Raw genomic sequence first — 22490 nt, 5'->3', positions numbered from 1 at the left:
CTGTCTTTATTTAACAAAACTGGGGGGGAGGGGGAATGAAACTCTGGTGAGACTGGGGAAAGGAGGTGGGAGAGGGGAGAAGAGAAGGTGGGAGAGGGGAGGGGGAAACCTGGGAGGAGGGAGCTGGAAGGGGGAAGCAAGGGGAAGAAGGGGAGAGGAAGCTCAGGGCTCAGGGTTGGGGGTCTCGCCAGACCAACTTGATTTTCATGCAAACCTGCTCCTGGGTTAGCATGTGGCCTTTGGTGGCCATGCTGGCAGCTATCCTGACATTGAGGGCCACATTCCTCCATCTAGTGTGGAGATCATGGATGTTGGAGGCATCCTCCCCAAACCTGAATAAGGTCCATGATCTCCACCCTGCACCAGGAAGGCGCCCGCCTTCTCTGGGCCCTGGCAGGCTCCTGGGAGCTAGCAGACTTCTTCTGAGGAGAGGTAGAGGGCTGGCTTCCAGTAGTTTGCTGGCTCATGTTTTGGGGCCACTGGGTCAGGGGCAGTGACTGCTGGCTCTGAGCTGGCAGGCTTGAAGCTGGCACAGGCATGGTGGCCATAGTCAACCCCTTTAAGGGCTCCGGGGAGGGGGGAGGGAGAGAAGTTGGTTGAGGCTAGAGTGGCCACCAGGGGCACCCTGGGAAGGCTAGAGGCCCTCTATTTCGATGTAAGTGTCTGCACAGCACTTATTTCAAAATAGCTATTTTGAATTTGGTGTTATTCCTCATGGAATGAGGTTTACCAAATTCGAAATAAGCGCTCCGCTATTTCAAATTAATTTCAAAATAGCGGTTTGGCTGTGTAGACGCTAATACAATTATTTCAAAATAACAGCTGTTATTCTGAAATAGCTTTGCTGTGTAGACATACCCTATGTCTTGCAATCCCATAGAGACTTGTTCATGCTTACAAAGTTCTATATTTTAATAGTTATTTGAGAGGTTTTTTGTAACTAATCATTGAAATGTTGCAAATATTTTACTTTAACACAACTAAACTCAAATGGTTCCATTTGCCTCTGACTTATACTGATATAAATGAAGAAGTTCTCTACTAAATCACTGTTATGCCTGAGGTTAATGGAGCAGAGAATCAGACCCAATAAGATTTTATAGTTAGGATAATTTAGATTTCCTAACTCAAGCATCCAATATTTTAAACTGGTTATCCTTGTTGGATTTCATCATTTTCTGTGGCAATTACATGAAACGACAAGAAGGCAGCTATTACTCAGTCTAACCCACTATATTCCCACAGCATGTGTCTGAGAATTTCACTTCCTCAGAGGAGAGGGGATAATTGTCACATCTCTCTCAATGAGGAATGTATCTCTTCTTTCTCTCATGTACAGATCTCATCGTGGACAGATGATGGTGGGAAACTTGAGAAGAATGACTAGTGATTATGATTTTCTGTGATTTCCAGGGGAGATCTATGGTACATTGAAGCTGGTATAGCAACCTAACAGGATAAAGAAAGTTTCAGAGGGGTAGCCATGTTAGTCTGTAACTGAAAAAAAAACTTTAAAAAACAACGAATAGTTCTGCAGCACTTTAGAGTCTAACAAAAATGTAGAGGGATCCTTTACTCCTTTCATCAGATGAAGAAGTGGGTTGTGCCCACAAAAGCTCATGAAACCATCTACATTTTTGTTAGTCTCTAAGGTGCTGTAGAACTATTTGTTGGACCAAAAAAAAAAGAGTTCAAAAAAACACACTTCCTGAAGAAATATTGTTGGTTTCCGATTCAAATTAAATACCCCTTATTGTAATTATTTGTTTGTAAAGCTATGATTTTTAAATGTTTAGTAAATATCACAGCAGGGGTACAGGGAAAAAAACCTATGTTGCAAAAAAGTCACCAAATAACGTAGTGTTTAGTACATCGGCCTCCACAAGAGTATAGTGGAGGTTTTGAAAAATAAGGCCAGGGTAGGCAGGAGGAACACTGAAAAGTGAGCCCACCCTGCAGTGGTGACTCCAGTCCTATGGGATTGAGGCTGGCTCCCAACTCTGGATGTTATAACCTAGCACCTAGAGTCTCAGCACAAATCAGGTTTGGCTTTTCCTCTCCTCCATACCCATCTATGGAGAGACAGATGGCTTAACCTGAGTGGCACTGAAGCCCTGTGCACCAGATCACAATGCCACTCAATCTGGGGACCTAATCAAGTGCAATTTTACAGCCATTTCCAAAAGATTTCATTGATTTTATTCAGAATTACTATTTCTGTGCCTCTGTGCCAAAATCAAGTCAAGGTAGTGCTCTGAGGTGCCTGGCACAGTATAGGAGATGGCAATACTGTATTTATCAGAGTAGGCAGCCACAGTGCAAACACTTGCCCAACGCCACCTTGGAAGGCCAAACTGCAGATCAGGCTCTGACCTTTCTGCTAAGGCTACCCACGAGAGTGACTGCTTGGGAGCTACCTTGTCCTGTAGGAAATGAACTGATACCGTCATCTGACTTGACACGAATTACCAAATAGCTATCAAATGGAAATGCTCTCTATTGACCTGGGCTCGAACCATGAATCTAATAATTTCTCTCCTATCCCACTAAAGGGTACATCTAGACAGAGGCACTATTTCAGGACACTTTAATGGCCTCGCTATTCCAATGTCCCTGCAAACTTCGTTCCACGAGGATTAAGGAATGTTTCAGAATAGCGGTTTATTTCAAAATTAACTCAGAATAAGATACACAATTTGTGTTGCTCAAATTACGTAGTTTATTTTGAGCTCAGGGTGCAGTATCGACACACCCTATCAGTTTACTGCGCCAGTCAGTGTGCTGTTATTTTGTGATCTCTCCTGATATTCGTGTTCTTCTCCAAAATGATCGGGGTGAGGGTGTCTATATGCTACTGAATGTATCCTCAGAAAGTCAGATCTTGGCTTCATAAGCAGCCAATGTCAGAAATGCAACTCTGGCCCCAATCCTTGGCTGGTGTGAATGGAGAAATATTGATTTACATCTGTTGAGGACTGAGTCTTTTTTTTTCCATGGGAGGTCGTGGTGGAAAGAGGAAGAGAGTTAGAACAAAGAGAGCCAAAGGGAATTAACACATTTTGGCTATGTCTAAACTGCAGGCTTCTTTTGGAAAAATCTTTTTTCGGAAGAGATCTTCCAAAAAAACTTCTTCCAAAAGAGAGCATCCACACACAAAAGCACATCAAAAAAGCGATCTGCTTTTTTGAAAGATAGCATACACATTGAATGGACACTATCTTGTATTTAAGTTGTGATTACTATGGATGGAGTGGCCACCACGGCACCTGTGCTTTTTCTTCTTTCCTCTTCTTTCGAAAGAACTCCCTCTTCCCCATCCACACACGCCTTTTTCCGAAAGAGCTCTTTCAGAGAAAGGCTTCTTCCTTGTAGAAAGAGGATTACCAATGCCGTAAAAACCCCTCTGTTCTTTCAATTTACTTTCAGAAGAATGCGATTGCAGTGTGGACGTAACTCAAGTTTTGTCAGAAAAATGGATGTTTTTTGACAAAACTTTGTAGTGTAGATATACCCTTTGTGTAGTGTCTTCTCTCCTGATCAATGAAGGCTTAAAAGCCTTTCTCCCTATAGCAATAAAGATAGATATGGGGAGAGAAGGGGAGTTACATGAAAATGAATGATCTCCAGAATGATTGGCTAATTCAGGTCAGGGTTCTGGATATCCAGACCTATTTAAAATCTCCTTTACTTTTATGTTGTGGTGGAGACTAGTACCAGTATTACCTATTACCAGGGCTTGACAAACAGTGGCGAAAACTGCTCGCCAGCCCAGTACTGCGCATGCGCAAGAGCCGCATTGCGCATGCACGTGCCGTGAATGAACGGGGCGTGTGGCTTAAATCTACTCGCCATGGGCGAGTAGATTTTATAGTCTATCAAGCCCTGCCTATTACTGCTTGATAAAAAAAAGTCCTAATATAGCCACAGCCCACAGACATTGAAAGTACTGAAGATGCCTGCACCTGCCAGAACTCAGAAAATAATGGAATAATAGCTAATGAAGTGTCACATAAAACTATTTAAGTGAGTTGCACAGTAAGGACACTATTGAAAGCTGAGTACCATTTGAAAAAGAGAAGAGTATAAAATATCAAAAATGTAAATAACAAGGGGAAAACAAGTTCCTATCATTAGACACTCTTAAAACATACAGATTAGGAAAAGATTCCATGCCATAAAAAGGCTCATAAAAAGGTCTGAATTCTTCATGGGCTGATTATGCATTCATTTCACTGGGAGAATCAATTGCATGAAGAATGCAGAATCAGGATCTATATGTAATATTTCTATTATTATTATACCTTACTGCTTTGATGTGCAATATATATGTTGCTTTGCAAACCTACCTCTATTCACTAATGCTACTGTGGATGCAATTGTGTTAGAATTCTTGGTAAAGTAACTTGTATTTTACAATACTTGTAATTTCCCATGGTGAAAGAACCTAATAAAGATTTTTAATAAAGATTCTCAGCTACTGTAAATTGGCATACCTGCCTATTGATCATCATTGATATCAATGGAGCAATGCTGAATTATACCAGATGAAGCTATTGTCCACTGACTTCAGATTCACACACATACAAAAAAGGACACAGCAAGCAAATAAATGAAATTGTATACAATCTCTAGTGAAATATAATTAATGTTATGAGCTCTTAAAAGCTTGTGGGGGGGTGTTGTATAGAAAAGTGTAAGTGTGCATGCCTATACATATAGCAAATCCTACCTGTAAAACCCTTTTATTATTGTTATTTGTTTTGTGAATATACCAAAGAGTCCCAGTCATGAATCAGGACTCCATTGTGCTAGATGCTGGACAAACACACAGTCATATTTAAAACAAAACAAAAACCAGCTAAACCAGAAAACAACATAACATAGCATTCTTATAGTGGCAAGGAAATGGCTAGACTCTGTAAAATGTGTACACACTACTCATGCCAGCTTTGCAAAACATCTTACAAGATGAATTCCAGAAAAAGATGACATATTGATATATTAAAATTATGATAATCTCTTGGATTAAAAATCAGTGTATAACTGAAATTCATTTTACATATGTATGTAAAATATTTATAATAAACCAAATATTTCCAGTTATTAATAACATTTAAGTCCGTATCTTGATTATTTAAATCAATGTCTTTCTTCATGTCTACTCTTAATTCCGTTGCATATACATTACTGTAAACTAGATTATGTACTAAAGCTGATCCATGATGGGGAAAAGCCTATAATCAGACTGGCAACAATATATCAGAGCCTAGAGCATATAAGTGGTACACTGAGCAATCGGTTGCAGGTGGAATGTTAAGTGGAAAAGAAACAATTTATGAGATTAACTTGCGGCTTCATCTGTGGCTGTTAAAATGCATTAGTGGTGATGATCGTGGTTAATAGGCCTTTGCATTTCAGTTAGGCTTTCTTCCTCCATCTCTGATTCAGTCAAATAATCTTGTGGTGAAAATCCCAAGCATGGTCCCTTAAGAGCTCAGAGGCAAAATGCATTGCCTATGTAGAATCATTGTTAGAGGTGCACCGCTAATGTTAGAAAGAATAAATAGTAGGCTCACTGAAGCAGTGGTAGATGGATAACATGCAACTTGATTGCTGGCTCAGGGAGCTTTTTTGCATCTGAATATCTGAAGTCTGGTATGCACACAGAAGAACAAGAAATGGACATTCTCAGAACTTCTTAATAGTTTAGCAAATCTCACCATTTCTCACAATCTCATCAGCAAATCTCACATGTATATTAAAAGTATGTAACTAGAAACTGCCACCATATTCATACCGCATCAGCCTTACTCTGGGAGTTGTCTCCCTTATTTTCTACTCGTGGAGTAAGCGTTACATACTGGAGCACAATTCAGACTGGGAGAGCAAAAGGTGGGGGGAGGGGGGCTGTGTCACTCTTTCCCTGTAAACTGGAGTACCTTAAAATGCCCTGCTGTTGTAACCTCCAGTCTGGACTGCTCACAACCAGATACCAATATTCAGGCCACTCCAGATGTCTTTATTTAACTGCAGCCTGCCAGTAACACCCTGGCTCTTAACGGCAATGGTTATATGGCACTGTGAGACTCCCAGTCCTGCATTTTTCCACAGAAATGTGTAGTTTCTACTACCCGTCCTCTCCTGGACAGTCCTATTAAGTTTATTATTCCCTTAAAGGACTTATAAAATTGTAGAACTGGTCTGGAAAGTATGTTGAGAGGGTCATCTAGTTCAGTCACCTGACATTCATGGCAGGACTAAGTATTATCTAGACTATCCATGACAGGTGTTTGTCTAACCTGCTCTTAAAAAGCACCAATTAGAGATAATTTATTCCAGTGCTTAACCACCCTGACTTGAAGTTTTTCCTATAGGGGTATGTTTGCACTATAGGACAAAGTCAAATTAAGATACGCAACTGCAGCTATGTTAATTGTATAGCTGAAGTCAAAGTATCTTAACTCAAAACAGTTTGGCACTGTCTACACTTCACGAAGTCAAAAGGAGAACACTCCCTTTTCGACTTCCCTTACTCCTCATGAAAGCAGGACTATCAGCATCAACTGCAGCGTCCCTCTCAGTTTGAATTAGCTGTCTGAACTAGAACCACTAATTAGAATCCTGGAAATTGACAGAGGAAGCTTCAATCTTCCTCTGTAGTGTAGACATGCCCTTAGTGTCCTAAACCTCCCTTGCTGCAACCTAAGTGCATTGCTTCTAGTCCTATCCTCAGAGGCCAAGGAGAATAATTTTTCTCTCTCCTTCTTGTGACAACCTTTTATGTATAGGAAAACTGTTATCATGCCCCTCTCCATCTTCTTTTCTTCAGACTAAACACATTTTTAAACAAACAAATTTTACCACATGGGTCACGTTTTCTAGACTTTTAACCATTTTTGTTGTTGTTCTCTGTAATTTCTCTAATTTGTCCACATATTTCTTGAAATGTGGCAGCCAGAACTGGCCACAGTATTGCATTTGAGTCCTAATGAGTGCAAAGTAGAGTGGAAGAATTACTTCTTGTATCTTACTTACAACAGTCCTGCTATTACATCCAGAATGATGTTACGTAGGTTTTTTTCCCAACAATATTACACTGTTCATTCTTATTTAGCTTGTGATCCATTATGACTGCAGTCTTCCTTCCTAGACAGTGTGGCATGCAACTGATTGTTCCTTCATAAATGGATTTCATCCTATTTACTTCAGACTATTTCTCCAGTATGTCCAGCTCTACTCTACACTGATTAGACCTCAACTGGAGTATTGTGTCCTGTACTGGGTGCCACATTTCAAAAAAAAATGTGGACAAATTAGTGAAGGTGCAGAGAAGAGCTAAAAAAAGGATTAAAGGTCTAGAAATAATGGGGTTTGTTTAGTCTGAAAAAGAGAAGATAGAGAGGGGACATGATAACAGCTTTTAAGTACCTAAAAGGTTGCTAAAGAAGGAGGCAGAAAAAGTATTCTCCTTAATCTCTGATAATAGGTTAAGATGCAATGGGCTTTAATTGTGGCAGGGGAGGTTTAAATTAGACATTAAGAAAAACTTCCTAACTGTCAGGGTGGTTAAGCTCTGAATTAAATTGTTTAGAGAGGTTGTGGAATCTCCATCATTGGCGATAAATCAGGTTAGACAAACACCTGTCTGGGATGATCTACCTAAATGGTGCTTTGTCCTGCCATGAGTGCAGAGGACTAGACTTTATGACCTCTAGAGATTCCTTCCAGTTCTAGTATTCTATGATTCTATGATTTCAAATTTTAATTTTGCCTCCAAAGCACTTAGCCCTCTCCCAGACTGATATCATCCACAAACTTTACAATTGTACTCGCTATATCATTCTCTGAATAATTTATGAAGATATTGAACAGAACCATACCAGAACTGATACCTACTGGACTGCACTCATTATGTCCTTCTAGTTTGACTGTGAGCCACTGATAACTACTTCCTGGGAATGGTTTTGCAACCCGTTTTATACTCACCTTAACCCATTTTGTTTGTATTTCCCTAGTTAGGTTATGAGATCATGTGAGACAGTATCAAAAGCCTTAATAAAGTCAAGGTATACCGCATCTACTGCTTCCCCCTAACCACAAGACTTGTTATCCCATCAAAGAAAACTATTAGTTGGTCTGACATAATTTGTTTTTGACAAATCCATGCTGATAGTTATTTATTACCTAATTATCTTCTAAGTGTTCACAAATTGATTGCTTGATTATTTGTTCCAAGCACTGAAGTTATGCTGATTGATCTGTAATTCCCTGAATTATCCTTATTCCCCTTTTTATAGATTGATACTATATTTGCCCTTGTCCAATAATCTGGAAAGTTCTCCCGTCTTTCATGACTTTTCAAAGATAATCGCTTAGATAACTCCTAACTCAGCTCCTTGAGCATTCTAGGATGAAGTTAGGCATCTACCTTGTCTAAGTAATTTTTAACTTGTTCTTTCCTTATTTGAGCCTCATTTTTCTCCAACCTCATTTACAATAATAAACACAGGTCTGATATCTGAAATAGAGTTACCCAGAGATTTCAATTTAAGCAAATTGAAATTAAATAAAAAAAGTGTATTAACCACAAAGAGAAAGATTTTAAGTGAGTACATAAAATCAGAAATAGATACAAGAAAAGTAAAGATAAAATACTTAACTAGTGTCCAATGTAATGAACTATATTAGATTCAATCCAAATTTCTCACCATATGCTTCCAGCAAAATTACTGAGCAAACTCTTCAGTCATGCCTCCCTTCCCACACACATCCCAGTCCAACAGCTGTTTCCTTTTGTATTTTCAGGTGTAGAAAATGCAGTGGACAGGGACATAGATAGCAGGATCTTATAACTTCACAGACGATGTTGCCACACATACTGGCACTCTTTTCCGGAAATGCTTAAAACGGAACAGTTTTCCATTATAAGTATTTCCAGAAAAAACACATCTATATTGGCAGGATGCTTTTCTGGAAAAGCACTTTTTCCGGAAAAGCGTCCGTGGCCACTGTAGACATGCTTTTCCGGAAAAAAGCCCCGATCGTCATTTTCACGATCGGGGCTTTTTTGCGGAAAACACCACTGTGCTGTCTACACTGGCCCTTTTCCAGAACAGTTTTCTGGAAAAAGGATTTTTGCCCGAACGGGAGCAGCATAGTATTTCCGGAAAAGCGGCTGATTTCTTACAGTAGATCGTCAGTGCTTTTCCGGAAATTCAAGGGGCCAGTGTAGACAGCTGGCAAGTTATTCCGGAAAAGCGGCTGATTTTCCGGAATAAGTGGCCAGTGTAGACACAGCACTGTGTTTTATTAAGTCAATGCTGTGAATTGTGTTTTCAAATGAAACCTCACAAGGCATACTTTGTACAGAGTATTCCAGTAGCGAATAGGGTGTGAATACTGGGATGTATTTCATCATGCTAAAGATAATAGTGTGAATAAAGGTGACAGTAACTGTCCTGTGGTACATACATTTCTCACAAAAATGAGTGTAACTAGAGCTAAGGCTTATGTTCTGTGTTTACCTCACTCTGCAGTTCCTGGATGTTGCCAAGTTGTCAGAGTGGCACATAATCTTCTACAATATGTCCACTATTTTAATTGAAATAGTAAAGTGGATTGGAGACAGTACGGCAGCCTAATATCTCAGTCAATAAAACTAAAGCTGAGGCTTGCGATACAATCACTTGTCATTGTATGTCTCATCCACACTCCTTGAGTTCCAGGAAGAGCACAAAGTGCAATTTCCATTATGCTCATTTGTGAAACAGTATTGAAAATACTAAGCAAATTCACTGAAGAGAGCTTTCTCTCTTACAGGCTCCTAAATGGAGCTATTCACCTTGTCGCCTCACTTAGCACCAGTGTAGAAGATGTGGAGGGAGAAGGAAAGTGGGGAAACAATTCATTCTGTCCTTGCAACCACAATATATGAAATCCCATCAAAAGCCTAAACCTGACAATGAACCCTTGTAGGTTGAGATTATGGAACCTCAATATATTGCTACTTGTGAAAGATGTTATCTCTACTAACAAAGGCATATAACTCACTGCATAAGTCCCTATTTAAGTCTTCAAAACCAATTATTATATATACATAGTAGTAATTATTGAATCACTCACTGCAATGTTTTCTACATCCACATTGATAAACATTTCAAGTAATTGGGCTTTACTCTCAGCTACGCGACAATATTATAATATTAAAGGGATATTCCTAATTCAGCCTCTTGCTTTTGAACAGTGCAAGGAAAGAAATTATCAGAAACAAGAAAGTATTTTTGTTATGTTTTGAGCATCTGTAAATTGGCTTAAACTCATCAGGGCTTCCAAGTCATTGTGCATCACTGTGTTTTTGGCCCCATTCCTACTACTTCCAAATGTTCTTCTTAAAGATGCTTCTCAAGCTATGACTTGAAAAGTTCAAGTGAGGTTGCAGCATATTCCACTGTCTGTTTGATCTTACTATCAGAATTGCCTCTGCTCTTAAAACTGACCTTATTTTACTTCAGTTTGTATCTGTTATTTCTTGTCCTATCATTTTTAAACTAATGAAAACAGTTCCTCCCCTTCCTTTTTATAGTACCCTTTTATGTACTTGTAAACCTCAGTCATGCTGTCCCCTTTGGCTTTCTTTTTTACTTCAAATATATGGAGATATTTTGTTCCTTTAATCTTTCCTTATAGGTAGTCCCTTCCAGACCTTTAATCACTGTAGTTGCCCCTCTCTGGAATCTCTCTCATTTACTGATGTGTAGCAAATAGGATGATGCCCAGAACTAAATGTATTGCTCCTGCTGTGATCTGAGTGCTGAGAAAGGGGGAATGTAGTCTCCTGGGTCTTAGTGGGGACCCCTCTATTTTCCAAACAGCGCCTCTGTGCTTAGCCTACAGCATTGCCTTGAGTAACCAACTTTCTTTTTTTAACCTAAGCCGCATTTCAAATTTCTAGCCAACACAATACGGAATGTTCAAATTAGAAACTACAGAAGACTGGCTTTGCCATGGAAACTTTGACCAATCCTTCACTGAAGCATGCCAGTTTTACGCATATCAACCGTAGTACACAAAGTACAAATATCCTGTATGCAGTAAGTTTATGGTATATTTAGGGCCATCTTGTGACTTGAGCTGTACCCATGTGCAGTAAAGAGGAATAAGAGTGCCCCTCGCCCCTACCTTGGCTATGAAGGTCTTGGGTCTGGGCATGCTGGTGTCCACAAGGATTGAATATCTGGTTACTCGCATACATCCTGAAGCAGGTCAGCAGGGAATGGCCAGCAATGAGCGGAGCCTCGGCCTAGACCCCTAAATAGCCTGCCAACAAAGTTGAGCCAGCATTGGGGAACAGGCCTGCTGTTGCTGGGGAGCGGAGTAAGGGCCTGGTGATTCAAAGGGGCCTGAAATTCCCAGGGCAGCTGGGGCCACAGGCCCTTTAAATTGCCACCAGAGCGTAATGCCAAATGCTCCCTGCAGCTCTGAAGACTGCGGGGAGGTGTATCGCACTCTGTGTGGTGCAGAAGGCTGACTGCCTTGGCCTCACCCCTTCTGCCTGAGGCCCCACCACTTCCAGGGCATGTGGAGATGGATCCCCTCCCACCTTGCCCAGGAACCTGCACAGGTTGTCAGCTCTCCTGTTGGGCTATGTCTAGACTGCAAGCCTCTTTCGAAAGAGAGCGTCTAGACTGCACGTTGAACTTTCAAAAAAGCGGCTTGCTTTTTCGAAAGAAAGCATCCAGCGAGTCTGGATGCTCTCTTTCGAAGAAGCCCTATTTACATTCAAGAACGCCTTCTTTCGAAAGAGGAACTTTCGAAAGAAGGCGTTCTTCCTCGTAAATTGAGGTTTACCGCCATCGAAAGAAAAGCCGCGTTCTTTCGATTTAATTTCGAAAGAACGCGGCTGCAGTCTAGACGCAGGTGAGGTTTTTTCGAAAAAAGGCTACTTTTTTCGAAAAAACCCCTGAGTCTGGACACAGCCTTGGAGAATATCCAAAACTGACTGCTGGTATAAACCAGTAGTACAGTTCTACATCTTTGTTTCCTCTCTGGAGAAAAGAGGATTCAGGGAGGGGGGTTGTGCCTCAGAAGAGTGTCTCTGAGTCGCAGTATCACCCAGGGGGGTATTCCGGCTCTGCAGTTTGCACAGAGCTGTGGCTGATCCAGCTTTGAATTACATCGATTTATTTTTTTAAAGTGACAAATCCAGCACTTAGAGTGCTCACTATAAAAGTTTATGTCCCATAAACTGGCTCCTCCCCACAATTGAGCTCTTTCCTTCTCTAGTCTGTCAGCTCATTCCTTCCCTCACCTACCCCCCACGCCCCAGTCTGAATGAATAAAGGGGAGTGACCCTGACAGCTGAAGTGGAACAAATCTTGGGTTTGATGTAGGGATGTTAAAATGTATTTAATTCAGTTACCGTGTAACTGCTGAAATTACACAGTTTACACGCGGAGGGTGGGAAAGCAACTTTTAAGGTAGCTCCCCACATGAATCAGGAGCCTGCATGTAACCATGAAGGTTAACCAATCAGCCTAAGTTCATCGGTTAACCATGTACCCGGTTACACTTTCACATGCCTAGCTTGATATTCCATAGATGAGAATCTCTCACTGAACATATGGCTATGTGTCCACTCCCATGCCTACACCCGGAGGGAATTAGTCTGAGAGTCCCAAAACAAAGAGTCTTTTTTAACCAACAGGAATTTTACGCAACAGCTACACTTCCGGAAAGATCTTAAAGTGTAATAATAAGAATTAATATTTAATAGTACTGCCCACTTGCATAGTCTTTTACATCTGTAGATTTCTGTGTGTTTTAAAAGGTATCCTAAGGCCCGTTTCACAGATGGGGAAAGGGATTTTCCCAACACTTAGCTTCCTGTAAAATATACTGCAGTAACAAAGTCTTCTAGTGACAAAGGCATTGGGTACCTTAGCAAGTTCATGCCCAAAAGTAAAGGTCAAAATTTTCTGGTCAAGAGTAAATAATACAAAGTGTTCTTGGCAACTGTTGGTACCCATGTATCCAAAAATGATTCAATAATATTCCCTGTGCTGCACACCAGATCAAGAAAAGGTAGGCAGATGCCCAGAGTTCATATCAACTGTGTCACTTCTCTAGTTGACTCCCCAACATACCTGTACAACTTCAGCCTTGCGTGCATTGAAGTGCAGCCATGAGTGAAATGAGTGAAACTTACATCGATGAAATATGCCTATCTCAATGTACACATAAGGTCATTGTGGGATATAGTGCGAATCATAGGGCTATAACTATAGAATACTACTTTTCTCAATGCTGTATCTACTATATATTTGAGAGAGCTTGTCTGTCTGTTTGTTCAAGAACTCCTAACTAATAAGAGCTAGGATCATTTGGGTTTGGTTGTGACAGGAAAATGGGGTGTGTCTGGAATGGGATTGTTTCTCAGAAAACCATACACTAAAGAGACAGAATCACCAGGCAGGTGAAAGTGGCTGGGTGGGGATGTGCCCCCACATCTGGGACTGCCCCAGATTCACACAGGGATATTGCCTTCATCAGGGAGCGAGGGGAAGTGCACAATTTGCCACATTCCTTGCTGTAGCAGAGTGAGTGCAGGGGACAGATGAACCTGGACCTAACCCAGCCAGAGGACATTCACAATTCCCGCACCCGTGCCCACTGGAGCTGCAGCGGCCATGGAGAGGTGCTTCTCACCTGGTCCCAAGCTGCTATAGCTAAAGAGGGTGGGGATAGTCCTCTCTCCCCGACACAACCTGTATACTGAACCCCTCATCACCAGACCCAGAGCAATTATTTAAATGATGCAAGTACATTTTCATTTTATTTAAAAAAAAAAGTAATTGACTTAAGGACCCGAGCAACACTGAGTAAATCTTCTAATTTAATCATAAAACTCAAGGCAAACAGCACAAAAAATTGCAGTATGTTAAATAGCAGAGTAATTGTTTTCGACCAACTCAATCGGACTATTCATGATAACAATTGCTACTCCTAGCATTAAGTGTTTGATGGATCAGTTGTAAAGTCCTGATGCTACAAACTCATATTCACATGTGTAGTCCTTCAACTTATCACATGCAGAAATAAGGACTTTTCACACAATTAAGAGTTTTTGACAGCAGGGCCTTAACAGACAAGCTTACTAGCTCACCCAGAAAATAGTTCAATTTTAGGTCCGAATCCTTCAAATAAGTAAGCATATGCATAATTGTATTCATATGAGCAGTCCCGTTAATTTGACAGGGACCACTACCAGAGTAAACTCACATACGTGTGTTTGTGTTTCCAGGATTGACAAATTGAGCCTTTTTTTTTTCTTTTTAGATTGTACTTTCATTTTATGTGGGCAATTCTGTTTAAGTTCTACACCTTTTTTTTCTTTATCTGACTTTTCCCTTTTCTCCTTTTTGTCTGTAAAATATGTTCAAAACCACATGAATTTAAGCTATTCATAACAAATATATTTCTCTTCATGTTTGCCCTTAGAGTATTTGCATGCAGTCACTGTACCTTGCATTGCATTCATGCTTAGTTTTCCCTGTGCAATTTATATTGCTTAAAATTCATCCCTAAATTTGCTTTTTCATATTTTCAAAGCTTTTGCATAACTGCAGTAGTTAAAAAAACACAGTGCTTTATGGTCTAGCAATCCTGCATGACAGACGCAACCCATAGTGGCTAGAGAGTCAATTGTGGCTTGTTTACTGGTATAAGAAACTGATGTTAAAAATACAAATATAAGCAGTGCTATTTATCATTAAAATACAATTTGTGACTCCTGAATTTATTCTTACACATAATTTACACAATAGCTTATAAAAATTCTTAGTTTGGGAATGCTAAGAAAGATTACTGTATTACATTGGCAAAAATGCTGCCTTATATATGTGTAATTTACTTTCAAATATAGCAGCCATTATTTCACTAGTAACTGTCATTTTATCCATACAGCCTGTTTATTTCATTAACTTCTATTCTTTCAGAGTATTTACACAGAATGACTCCACCTAGAGATTTTCACCATACAGTAGATTCAAATTATATTTCTCTGTTCATCAGGCACAGATCAGTAAAATAGAAGATGATAAACCGAATTAACCAAAAGATTAAAATATTCTTACAGCTGCCTTAATCCTAATAGACATGGAATATATAAATTCAAATTCAACTTTATCAGTTATTTCCATCACAGTATTTACCACATCCACCCCAGTTTTATATGATTCCTTGTTACAGTTTATTTTAATATAAAGCCTGGTTTCAGGCTATTAAAAATGCGTTATTACTTTTGGTTTAGTAATACTTTTAAAAAAAATTGTCAACATGGATAATGCCAGCAAAATGGTACAGCGTTATAAGGATGAAATATTTCCTCTGTCTTCTATTAAACATGGAAATTTTGTATTTCCACTTTCATTTGTGTTTCTATTTCATTTCCATTTCAACTGACTAATTCAGATTAAGAAAAAAATCACTGGTGAGCTCAATATGCCAATGAATTTTAAAACTAAAATTGCCTCTCAGCAACTTGACTAAAACTGGAGAATCCTACTTTGTCCAAAAACAAAAATAATCAAATTCTGTAGGTGTGTGTATCTTGAATGATCTATTATATACAAATATGCAGATGTTACATCACTGAAATTACTCTCTTTTATTCAATGCCTATGAAAGATTATCCACCCTAATATAGCCAATATGTAATAAACATAGTAAACTCTATTTTATAAATCCCCCACTTGCCTTTTTAATTGCTCTGAAAATATAAATAAATAGATCAGAAGTAATTTAGACTCAAGATAATTTAGCACAAAAGAAAGGCTAATAAACAATTCACTCCAATGATTTAGTACTGTAAGTTGTAGAATTGTTTTAAATACACAAAACATGTTATTGTTAACTGATGTTTTAAAAAGCTTTTTTATTAAATCCTCTACCAGGTAATTTCATAACTATATTTAGTAACCCATGTATCCTTAATTCACTTTATTATTTAAGGACACATTGCCACTGAAGGTTCTGTTAAGATATTGTGTTGTAAACAGTATGGAAACTAATTTTGAATAACCATCAAGATCCTACACTGTTAGTTCTAAGGGAAGTACTAAAAGTGCAACATCTATGTTATATCCTGCTAAAAACTGGAAACTAGAGAACCACGAAAAGCCATTCTAAAATGAAACGGTTGTTCTCTCGAAAAGAAAGAGACTGAAAAGAACTGTGGCTGTATGATGGAGTAAGAAACTTTTCGTTAGGGAACGGGAGATACCGCTTGGGACGCGTTGTAAATGTGTAGTGATCGTGTGTTTGCAACGCAAGGGCAGCACGCAGCTCCGGCCAGCAACGAGCCTTCCAATAATGTTTAGCTCCCAGTAAAGAGGAAATTGCAGCTTCTGGGAGACGCCGTGCATTGATTGCACAAGGAGCGGGATCCTGAAAACGTGAAATATGAAAACGCTCCTACCGTGCAACAACTGAGCAACTTTAAAACAAATGTCCAGTGAGTGTGCAAGATCACTGACTGTGCGCACCTCTCTTGAATTAAATACCCATCGGAAGCATTCTGCAGAGGGCTATTTACTAACCAGATCGGCGGTTTATAGACTCCCCCCATGCACATGCCAAGAGAGGAGATGAATTTCCCGTCTCTTGGAGGTTTACGCGAAGAAATAAACCGCTGCATCCTAATTTTGTTTAAACAAGATCGGGTGCAATTGTAGTGGTCCCTCCCTAATAAACACACACTTATCCCTATCCACAGCCTGGTGCCGCTCCTCGCCCGGGTTCTGGCTGCGTGTGAATGGGAAGCGTTAGCCAAGTGTGAGCGGTTCCCTCTTGTGTAACGATAAGAAAGGCTGCGGGGCCAGACAGTGGCTGGCTATTGAGCTGGTGGGTGGCGGGGCAGCACGTGCAACTTCATTTGGGTGGCCCCGCCACGCTAACGGAGCTGCTGTCGCGGAGGAGAGTGGGGCGCTGCGCGGCGCACCCTGGCTGGCAGCACGGAACCGGGCAGCAAGTGACACGAGGCACTGGGGCGCCTCCGCTCACCCGCTGAGCGGGCGCTGCCCGGCACCTGGGTGTGCTTCGCCCGCAAGGCTCCCACCTGCTCGAGTGAACCCCTGTGCGTGCGGGGCTGTGTGTGTGTGGGGGGGGTCGTGTCCAGCCACCTGACCCCTTCCCTGCTTCCTGGCTTGTGGCCAGCTGGTGCACACCGCGGGCTGCGCCCTGGCTGGCTCTGGGCCAGTGACCGATCCGCTCGGCGCTGCCCCGCGGGCAGAGACGCTGGGGAAGCGGGGAAGCAACATTTGGCCCCGCGCTAGAGACGTGGCCGCGTTAATCGCCCGCCTTCCCTCTGCCCAGGCTCTGCTCTTAGTCTTGGGCAGCCCTTCCCGGCTCTGTGCCCGCAGGATTCAGGAGAGGCTGGAGGCGGAGAAGCCCCCCCCCCCCCCCTTCACAGAGCACACACCACCCACTGGCCGGGGCGGGGGCTCCCCTGGGTGTCCCCCAGTACAGAGCTCCGGCGTGTGTTGCACCAGAGCGCGCCGACCTGAGGCCGCCTCTGCACGTGCGCAGCCCGCTTGTCTTGCTGCGAGCGCGGGGCCCGGGCTGGTTCCCCGCCCGGCTTTGCAAGGAGGCGAGTGAAGGAAGGAGGCTGGCTCCCTCTGCTGTCCGCTGCGCAGTGCTGCAGGGGGGTGGGCGGAGGCGGAGCAGCGCCACCGCCATCCCCGGGGATTATTTGCTGTTTGCTTTCGCGGGGGAGGAAGGAGTTGGGTTGGGTGGCGGGGTTTTTTCCGATTGCGCAATAAACCGTAGGCCGCTCGGAGAGAAGGAACAAGCCTCCCGCTTCCTCTTTGCAGTGAAAGGCAGGGCAGGGCCTCTCCATTCGCTCTTGCCACACTGCAGCTTTCAGCAATGGTGTTCTTAAGTAACATGCCCGCTCCCTCGCGCCCCCTGCCCCTGGGGGACCAGCTGTTGTTTCTCTCGATCCCCTCGTCCCTGCTCTGCAGCTATCGCCCCTCCTCGCCCTACACCATCCATACCCAGTATATCCTTGTGTGGGAGCCGTTGCTGAGCCTTTCCCTCCTGATGGGAGGAGGGGGAAGGGTTGGCCCTTGATGTGGCACAGATAGAGAAGCAAGGATGGAGCAGCAATAGTCTCCTGCAAGAGTGAGAAGCATGAAAGAAGGAGAGGCTGCCTCTCTAGGGTATCTCTTCTGGGAAGGATAAACAGGCAGAGGCAGGCTTATCTGCAAGGAGTGCTGGACCTGTCATGGCCCAGAAATGTAATTTCATTAAATCATTTGCACAGTTTTAAGTCTTGACTTCTTTAAATGCGGCTGGTGGCAAGGAGGGTCTGTGCCAAACAGTGCCTGCTGAGCCATTATGGTAGGTCATGCTGGCCTTATTTATAGATTTGTGTATATATATTTTACCCACAAGATGCCATATTTATACTACCACCAATTCAGCTCCACTATCTATCCTAGGAGGAGCATAAGTTTAGAAAAGGCACCAGCAGAAGCCAGCCTTGGTAACCCCTGTTCTATCTAGTTAGCAGTGATGTGAAATTTCAGGGGGGGGGGGGCAAGACTAGCTAGGATATAGGATGAGAGAGGACAACGGGATGACCCCTTTTTAGCAAAGGCAACAGTTTAAAAAATTCAGTAGTCACTCTTATAGAAATCATTGCATTACCAATCTCACTGTATGGGTGCAGAAGAAGCTGTATTTTTCAGCTGGATCTATGACTTGAGCTGCTACTATGGCACCACCAGAGCAGTCATACAGAAGCAGATCCTAAGCAGGCCAGAGCAAAGGACAGTTGGAAAAAACCCTGCTGTGGTTAAAAAAAAAGTGAATGCTTGTGCAAGCTATAGTTTGCTGGGCCCACAATGTTACTCAAACCTTATTTCTCTTGGGGCTGTGTAACACCAGAGAATGGCAAAAACACAGGTAGTGCCAGTAACCCCTGCATTGCCATATCCTCTTGCTGGCTGGTTTGTCCTTTTTTAAAAGGTGATTTGCAGGTGTATCTATAGTGGACATTTGCCAAAGACTCCCCCCTTCCCCAGATCCTAGGAAGACAATGTAGGTGAGGTGATATCTTTTATTGGACATATTTCTGTAGGTGAGAGGCACAAGCTTTCCAGCTACATGCGACCCTTGCCCAGGTGTGGGTGGATGCATACGATGTGCACATGTGCAAAGCTCAGGAGTGTGTAAGACACTGAAATTGTATAGATCTGAAAGGACTCCAGGGAGAGAGGAAAAAGTGACAAATTAAAGGGGGGAGGAGAAGATAGCCTTGCAGAACTGTGTTGCGGGGATTGTGGGTGCAAATGTCAACGTAGTCAGTCATTGTGATCAAGTTCAAGTGATTTGGTGCCAGGGAGAGTAATATTTCAATGGAAGGCAGATTAGGGTCAATTAACCCTGCCCTAGTCGGACACCGCAGGGGCCCATCAATCAATTGCCTAGTAGAAGTGGCCTTTAAACGTAATTCAAAGTTGCCGTGAAAACCTCGGAGGGATTCTGAAGGGGCGGTTTTGGTTAGGGGGTTGCTTGTCAGCCCCCACCCTGGTGCTGTTTTCCCTGCATATAATATCCCTTGGCAAATCACAGACAGGCAGCTGAGTGCAAAGGCTGCTGCCGCTGCCCCTGCAGTCGGCGATTGCGCTGGGGTTTGAGGCGCACCCGCAACCGCACATGATCTGTGCCTCTGTGCGTGTGTTGGGGTGGCCGCGGCATCCCATTGACATTTAGGCGCTCGACTCTCTACAGTAGCTCCGGCGGCAGCGCCCGAGCCAATTCCAGGAGCCCCCGGCTTGGAGCCGCGCCCTTGGCTGATACCGGAAAGGGATCTGATTGGCCGGCGTCCTCCCCCTATGCAAAAGAGCTGAGGGAATGACATTCCTCTGCACTCTTACTGTAAAGGCAAATTCATTTCCAGTCAATCTCCATTCATAGAGCCAGAAGGCGCAAGGGAGGCGGGAGGACCAGGCTTTCCAGATCAGCATGAGCAAATAAACAGCTCCTCACAGAAGGTCGTGACGCTGGGTAGCCGGCGCTCCGTAGGCAGCCGGGGAGGAAGCTTTCCATGTGATCTGCGGGGACACGTGAAGACTTCCAAGCTCTCTCCGCGCTGGAAATGGGCTTTTTGCGGGGCTGGACCCTGTAACTTCTCTCGCGTCTGCGAACTTTTGGTCACGCTGCCGTGAGGGTAGTGCGCGCGCGCCAGGGCCCCGGCTCCTCTGTCTTTTCTGCAAGGCAGGCTCGCAAGCAAGCGGACGTTTAGTTGCGGCTGGCCGGCTTTTCAGTATCACTCTCGCTGAGTGGGGGGTCGACAAGAGAAAACCCCCCGTGTCTCCGAAAGCAGCCTTCCACCTGCTGTGGTTAAAACATTGTTAAGCAGCTGGCTGCTGTGGCCGAATTAGAGGAAGCTTGTCTCAGAGATTTTTTTTTTTAAAGTTGGCAGTGACTCACCAAGCTGCTGCAGACAGTTGGTTGACTTCTGGTGTGTGCGTGTGTGAGAGAGAGAAAGACAGACAGAGAGAGAGAGAGCTGTAGCACACACCAAACCACAGAGAGAACCCACAATTTAACCAACATCCCCAAAGCCACGTTTCCATGTGTGGACTTTTTAAGCCTCAGCGCTTGAGTTCGGCTGTGACCTTTCTAAGACTTAGGAGAGACTTTGTACCAAAGACAGTTGATATCTATACACATTGATTTCCATGCACTGAACTTTTTTTTTTTCAAAATTACTGACAGATCGTGACACGAGTACTTCTAGAGCCATGCAAGTCAAACTACTGAAGCTGATTTTCAAGGCTACTTTTTAAAAAAACCGGCAGAGACCATTAATGGATTTCTGTTGTGTTTAAATTCTCTACAGATTATACTGTAAATATTTGATGAAGTACAGTGTATATGTGTCTGTGTGTATATATACATTGTCATAGTCAGCTGACCTTTGAAAATCCTAGCTTGTGCATTGTATTCTTTGAAGATTGACGCCGATTTTCCCTCCATTTTAAGGAGCGGCTACTGTCTATGCAAGATACTGATGTATTTTGTGTTCTATTGGGACTTTAGAAAAATCACCTGGAAGAAACTGATAGGAAATTATCCTGGTTTAGCTTGTGTGTCTGAACTTGTGACTTAGCTATCCTTTGCCTACACATTTCCTCGGTGGGCGAGATTTTTGGAGGAAGCTTTGCTCAAAAAACTCTCCTAACAGCCAAAGACTAAATGTGCAACCTTCCTAGAGACCCCCCGTGCGGAAGATTGTCTCGATTACTGGATTAACTTGTTCTGTTTCGCAGGCTAAGGAAGCCAAACAGTTAAATTTCAGTGTATTCGCTGCCTCAGAACTGTTCAGCAAACTTTGGGGCCAGACAGGCGTAGAAAAGATCTCCCCTTTCCCCGTGCTAAGCCTGTCTCGGTTTATGTTGGTCTCCAGAGAGCTGATCGCTGAAGAGTTACACTCGTGTCGCTGTTTTGTAAGAACTCTCGGGAAGTTTTTCACTCATCAGGCTTGTTGTGATGCGTATCCCCGTAGATACCAGCACCAGCCGCCGCTTCACGCCGCCCTCCACCACTCTGAGCCCCGGGAAGATGAGCGAGGCGCTCCCGCTGGCTGGCCAGGAGAACAGCGGCGCCCTGGTGGGCAAGTTGAGAAGCGCAGACCGCAGCATGGTGGAGGTGCTAGCGGATCATCCCGGAGAGCTGGTCCGCACCGACAGCCCCAACTTCCTCTGCTCAGTGCTCCCAACGCATTGGAGGTGCAACAAAACGCTGCCCATTGCTTTCAAGGTATTTGGTCTTTAAACACTTCTCTGACCCAGGCATTTGAGGGTGGGGGAGGAGGGCGTAAGGGAGGAATTGAGTCAATGTGCAAACTTTTGGAACTTCTGTTGTACACACGGTAAGACTAGAAACCCAGCGTTCCTCTCACCTAACTCCTTCCCAGAGAGCTGTAAATCTGCCCCTTGGAGCGCTGATCACTGAGATTGGATCTGTGCCTGGGTCTTCCTATTCATTTTAGGCATATTCCCACCAAAGGAGCCCGGAGCTGCTTTAGGGACCGGCTCCGTGCAGCCTGTATTGCTGCTTGTATTGCCCTTTATGCAGTGTGGTATACCGATGAGTATAGCTGGCCCTGCTATTTAGAAGTATTAGTGTTACGACTTGCTAACATGAACCACTTTCTAGAGCTGAGAATAGGAGAGTGTGGGGATGGGACGCTTGCTTAGGAGTCTCTCTCTAACCAGTCTGTCTCTTCATCTCATCCATACCATACCCATAACTTTAAGGAGTGGTTCTATAAAAAGCAAAGAACAAGGAGCTGCAATGTGCCTGACTACATTGTGTAACAGGATGCAACACAATCACAGGGTGGATACAAGTAACCAAAATGACCCTTTCTGTACAGTACTATGTTTTTGTACATAGAAATAACCCATAACAATGGGAACAGG

The 22490-nt window shown here is 43.0% G+C and overlaps 1 protein-coding gene across 6 annotated transcripts in view; it reads left to right on the top strand.

Moving 5' to 3' along the window:
- The window catches only part of RUNX1 (RUNX family transcription factor 1), a 241364-nt gene that overhangs the window by 128398 nt on the left and 90476 nt on the right, over positions 1 to 22490 (top strand). For all 6 annotated transcript variants that reach the window (XM_075911479.2, XM_075911467.2, XM_006126006.5 and 3 more), the window contains one exon: positions 21572 to 21825. In XM_075911479.2, coding sequence (XP_075767594.2) covers positions 21572 to 21825 — 254 coding nt within the window. The remainder of the gene's footprint in view (positions 1 to 21571; positions 21826 to 22490) is intronic.

Source organism: Pelodiscus sinensis, chromosome 1 (genome assembly GCF_052426305.1).
Source record: "Pelodiscus sinensis isolate ZL-2025 chromosome 1, ASM5242630v1, whole genome shotgun sequence".
Taxonomy (NCBI): domain Eukaryota; kingdom Metazoa; phylum Chordata; order Testudines; family Trionychidae; genus Pelodiscus; species Pelodiscus sinensis.
The sequence above is the reverse complement of the archived record's forward strand: the minus strand, read 5'-3'. Positions and strand labels throughout refer to the sequence as shown.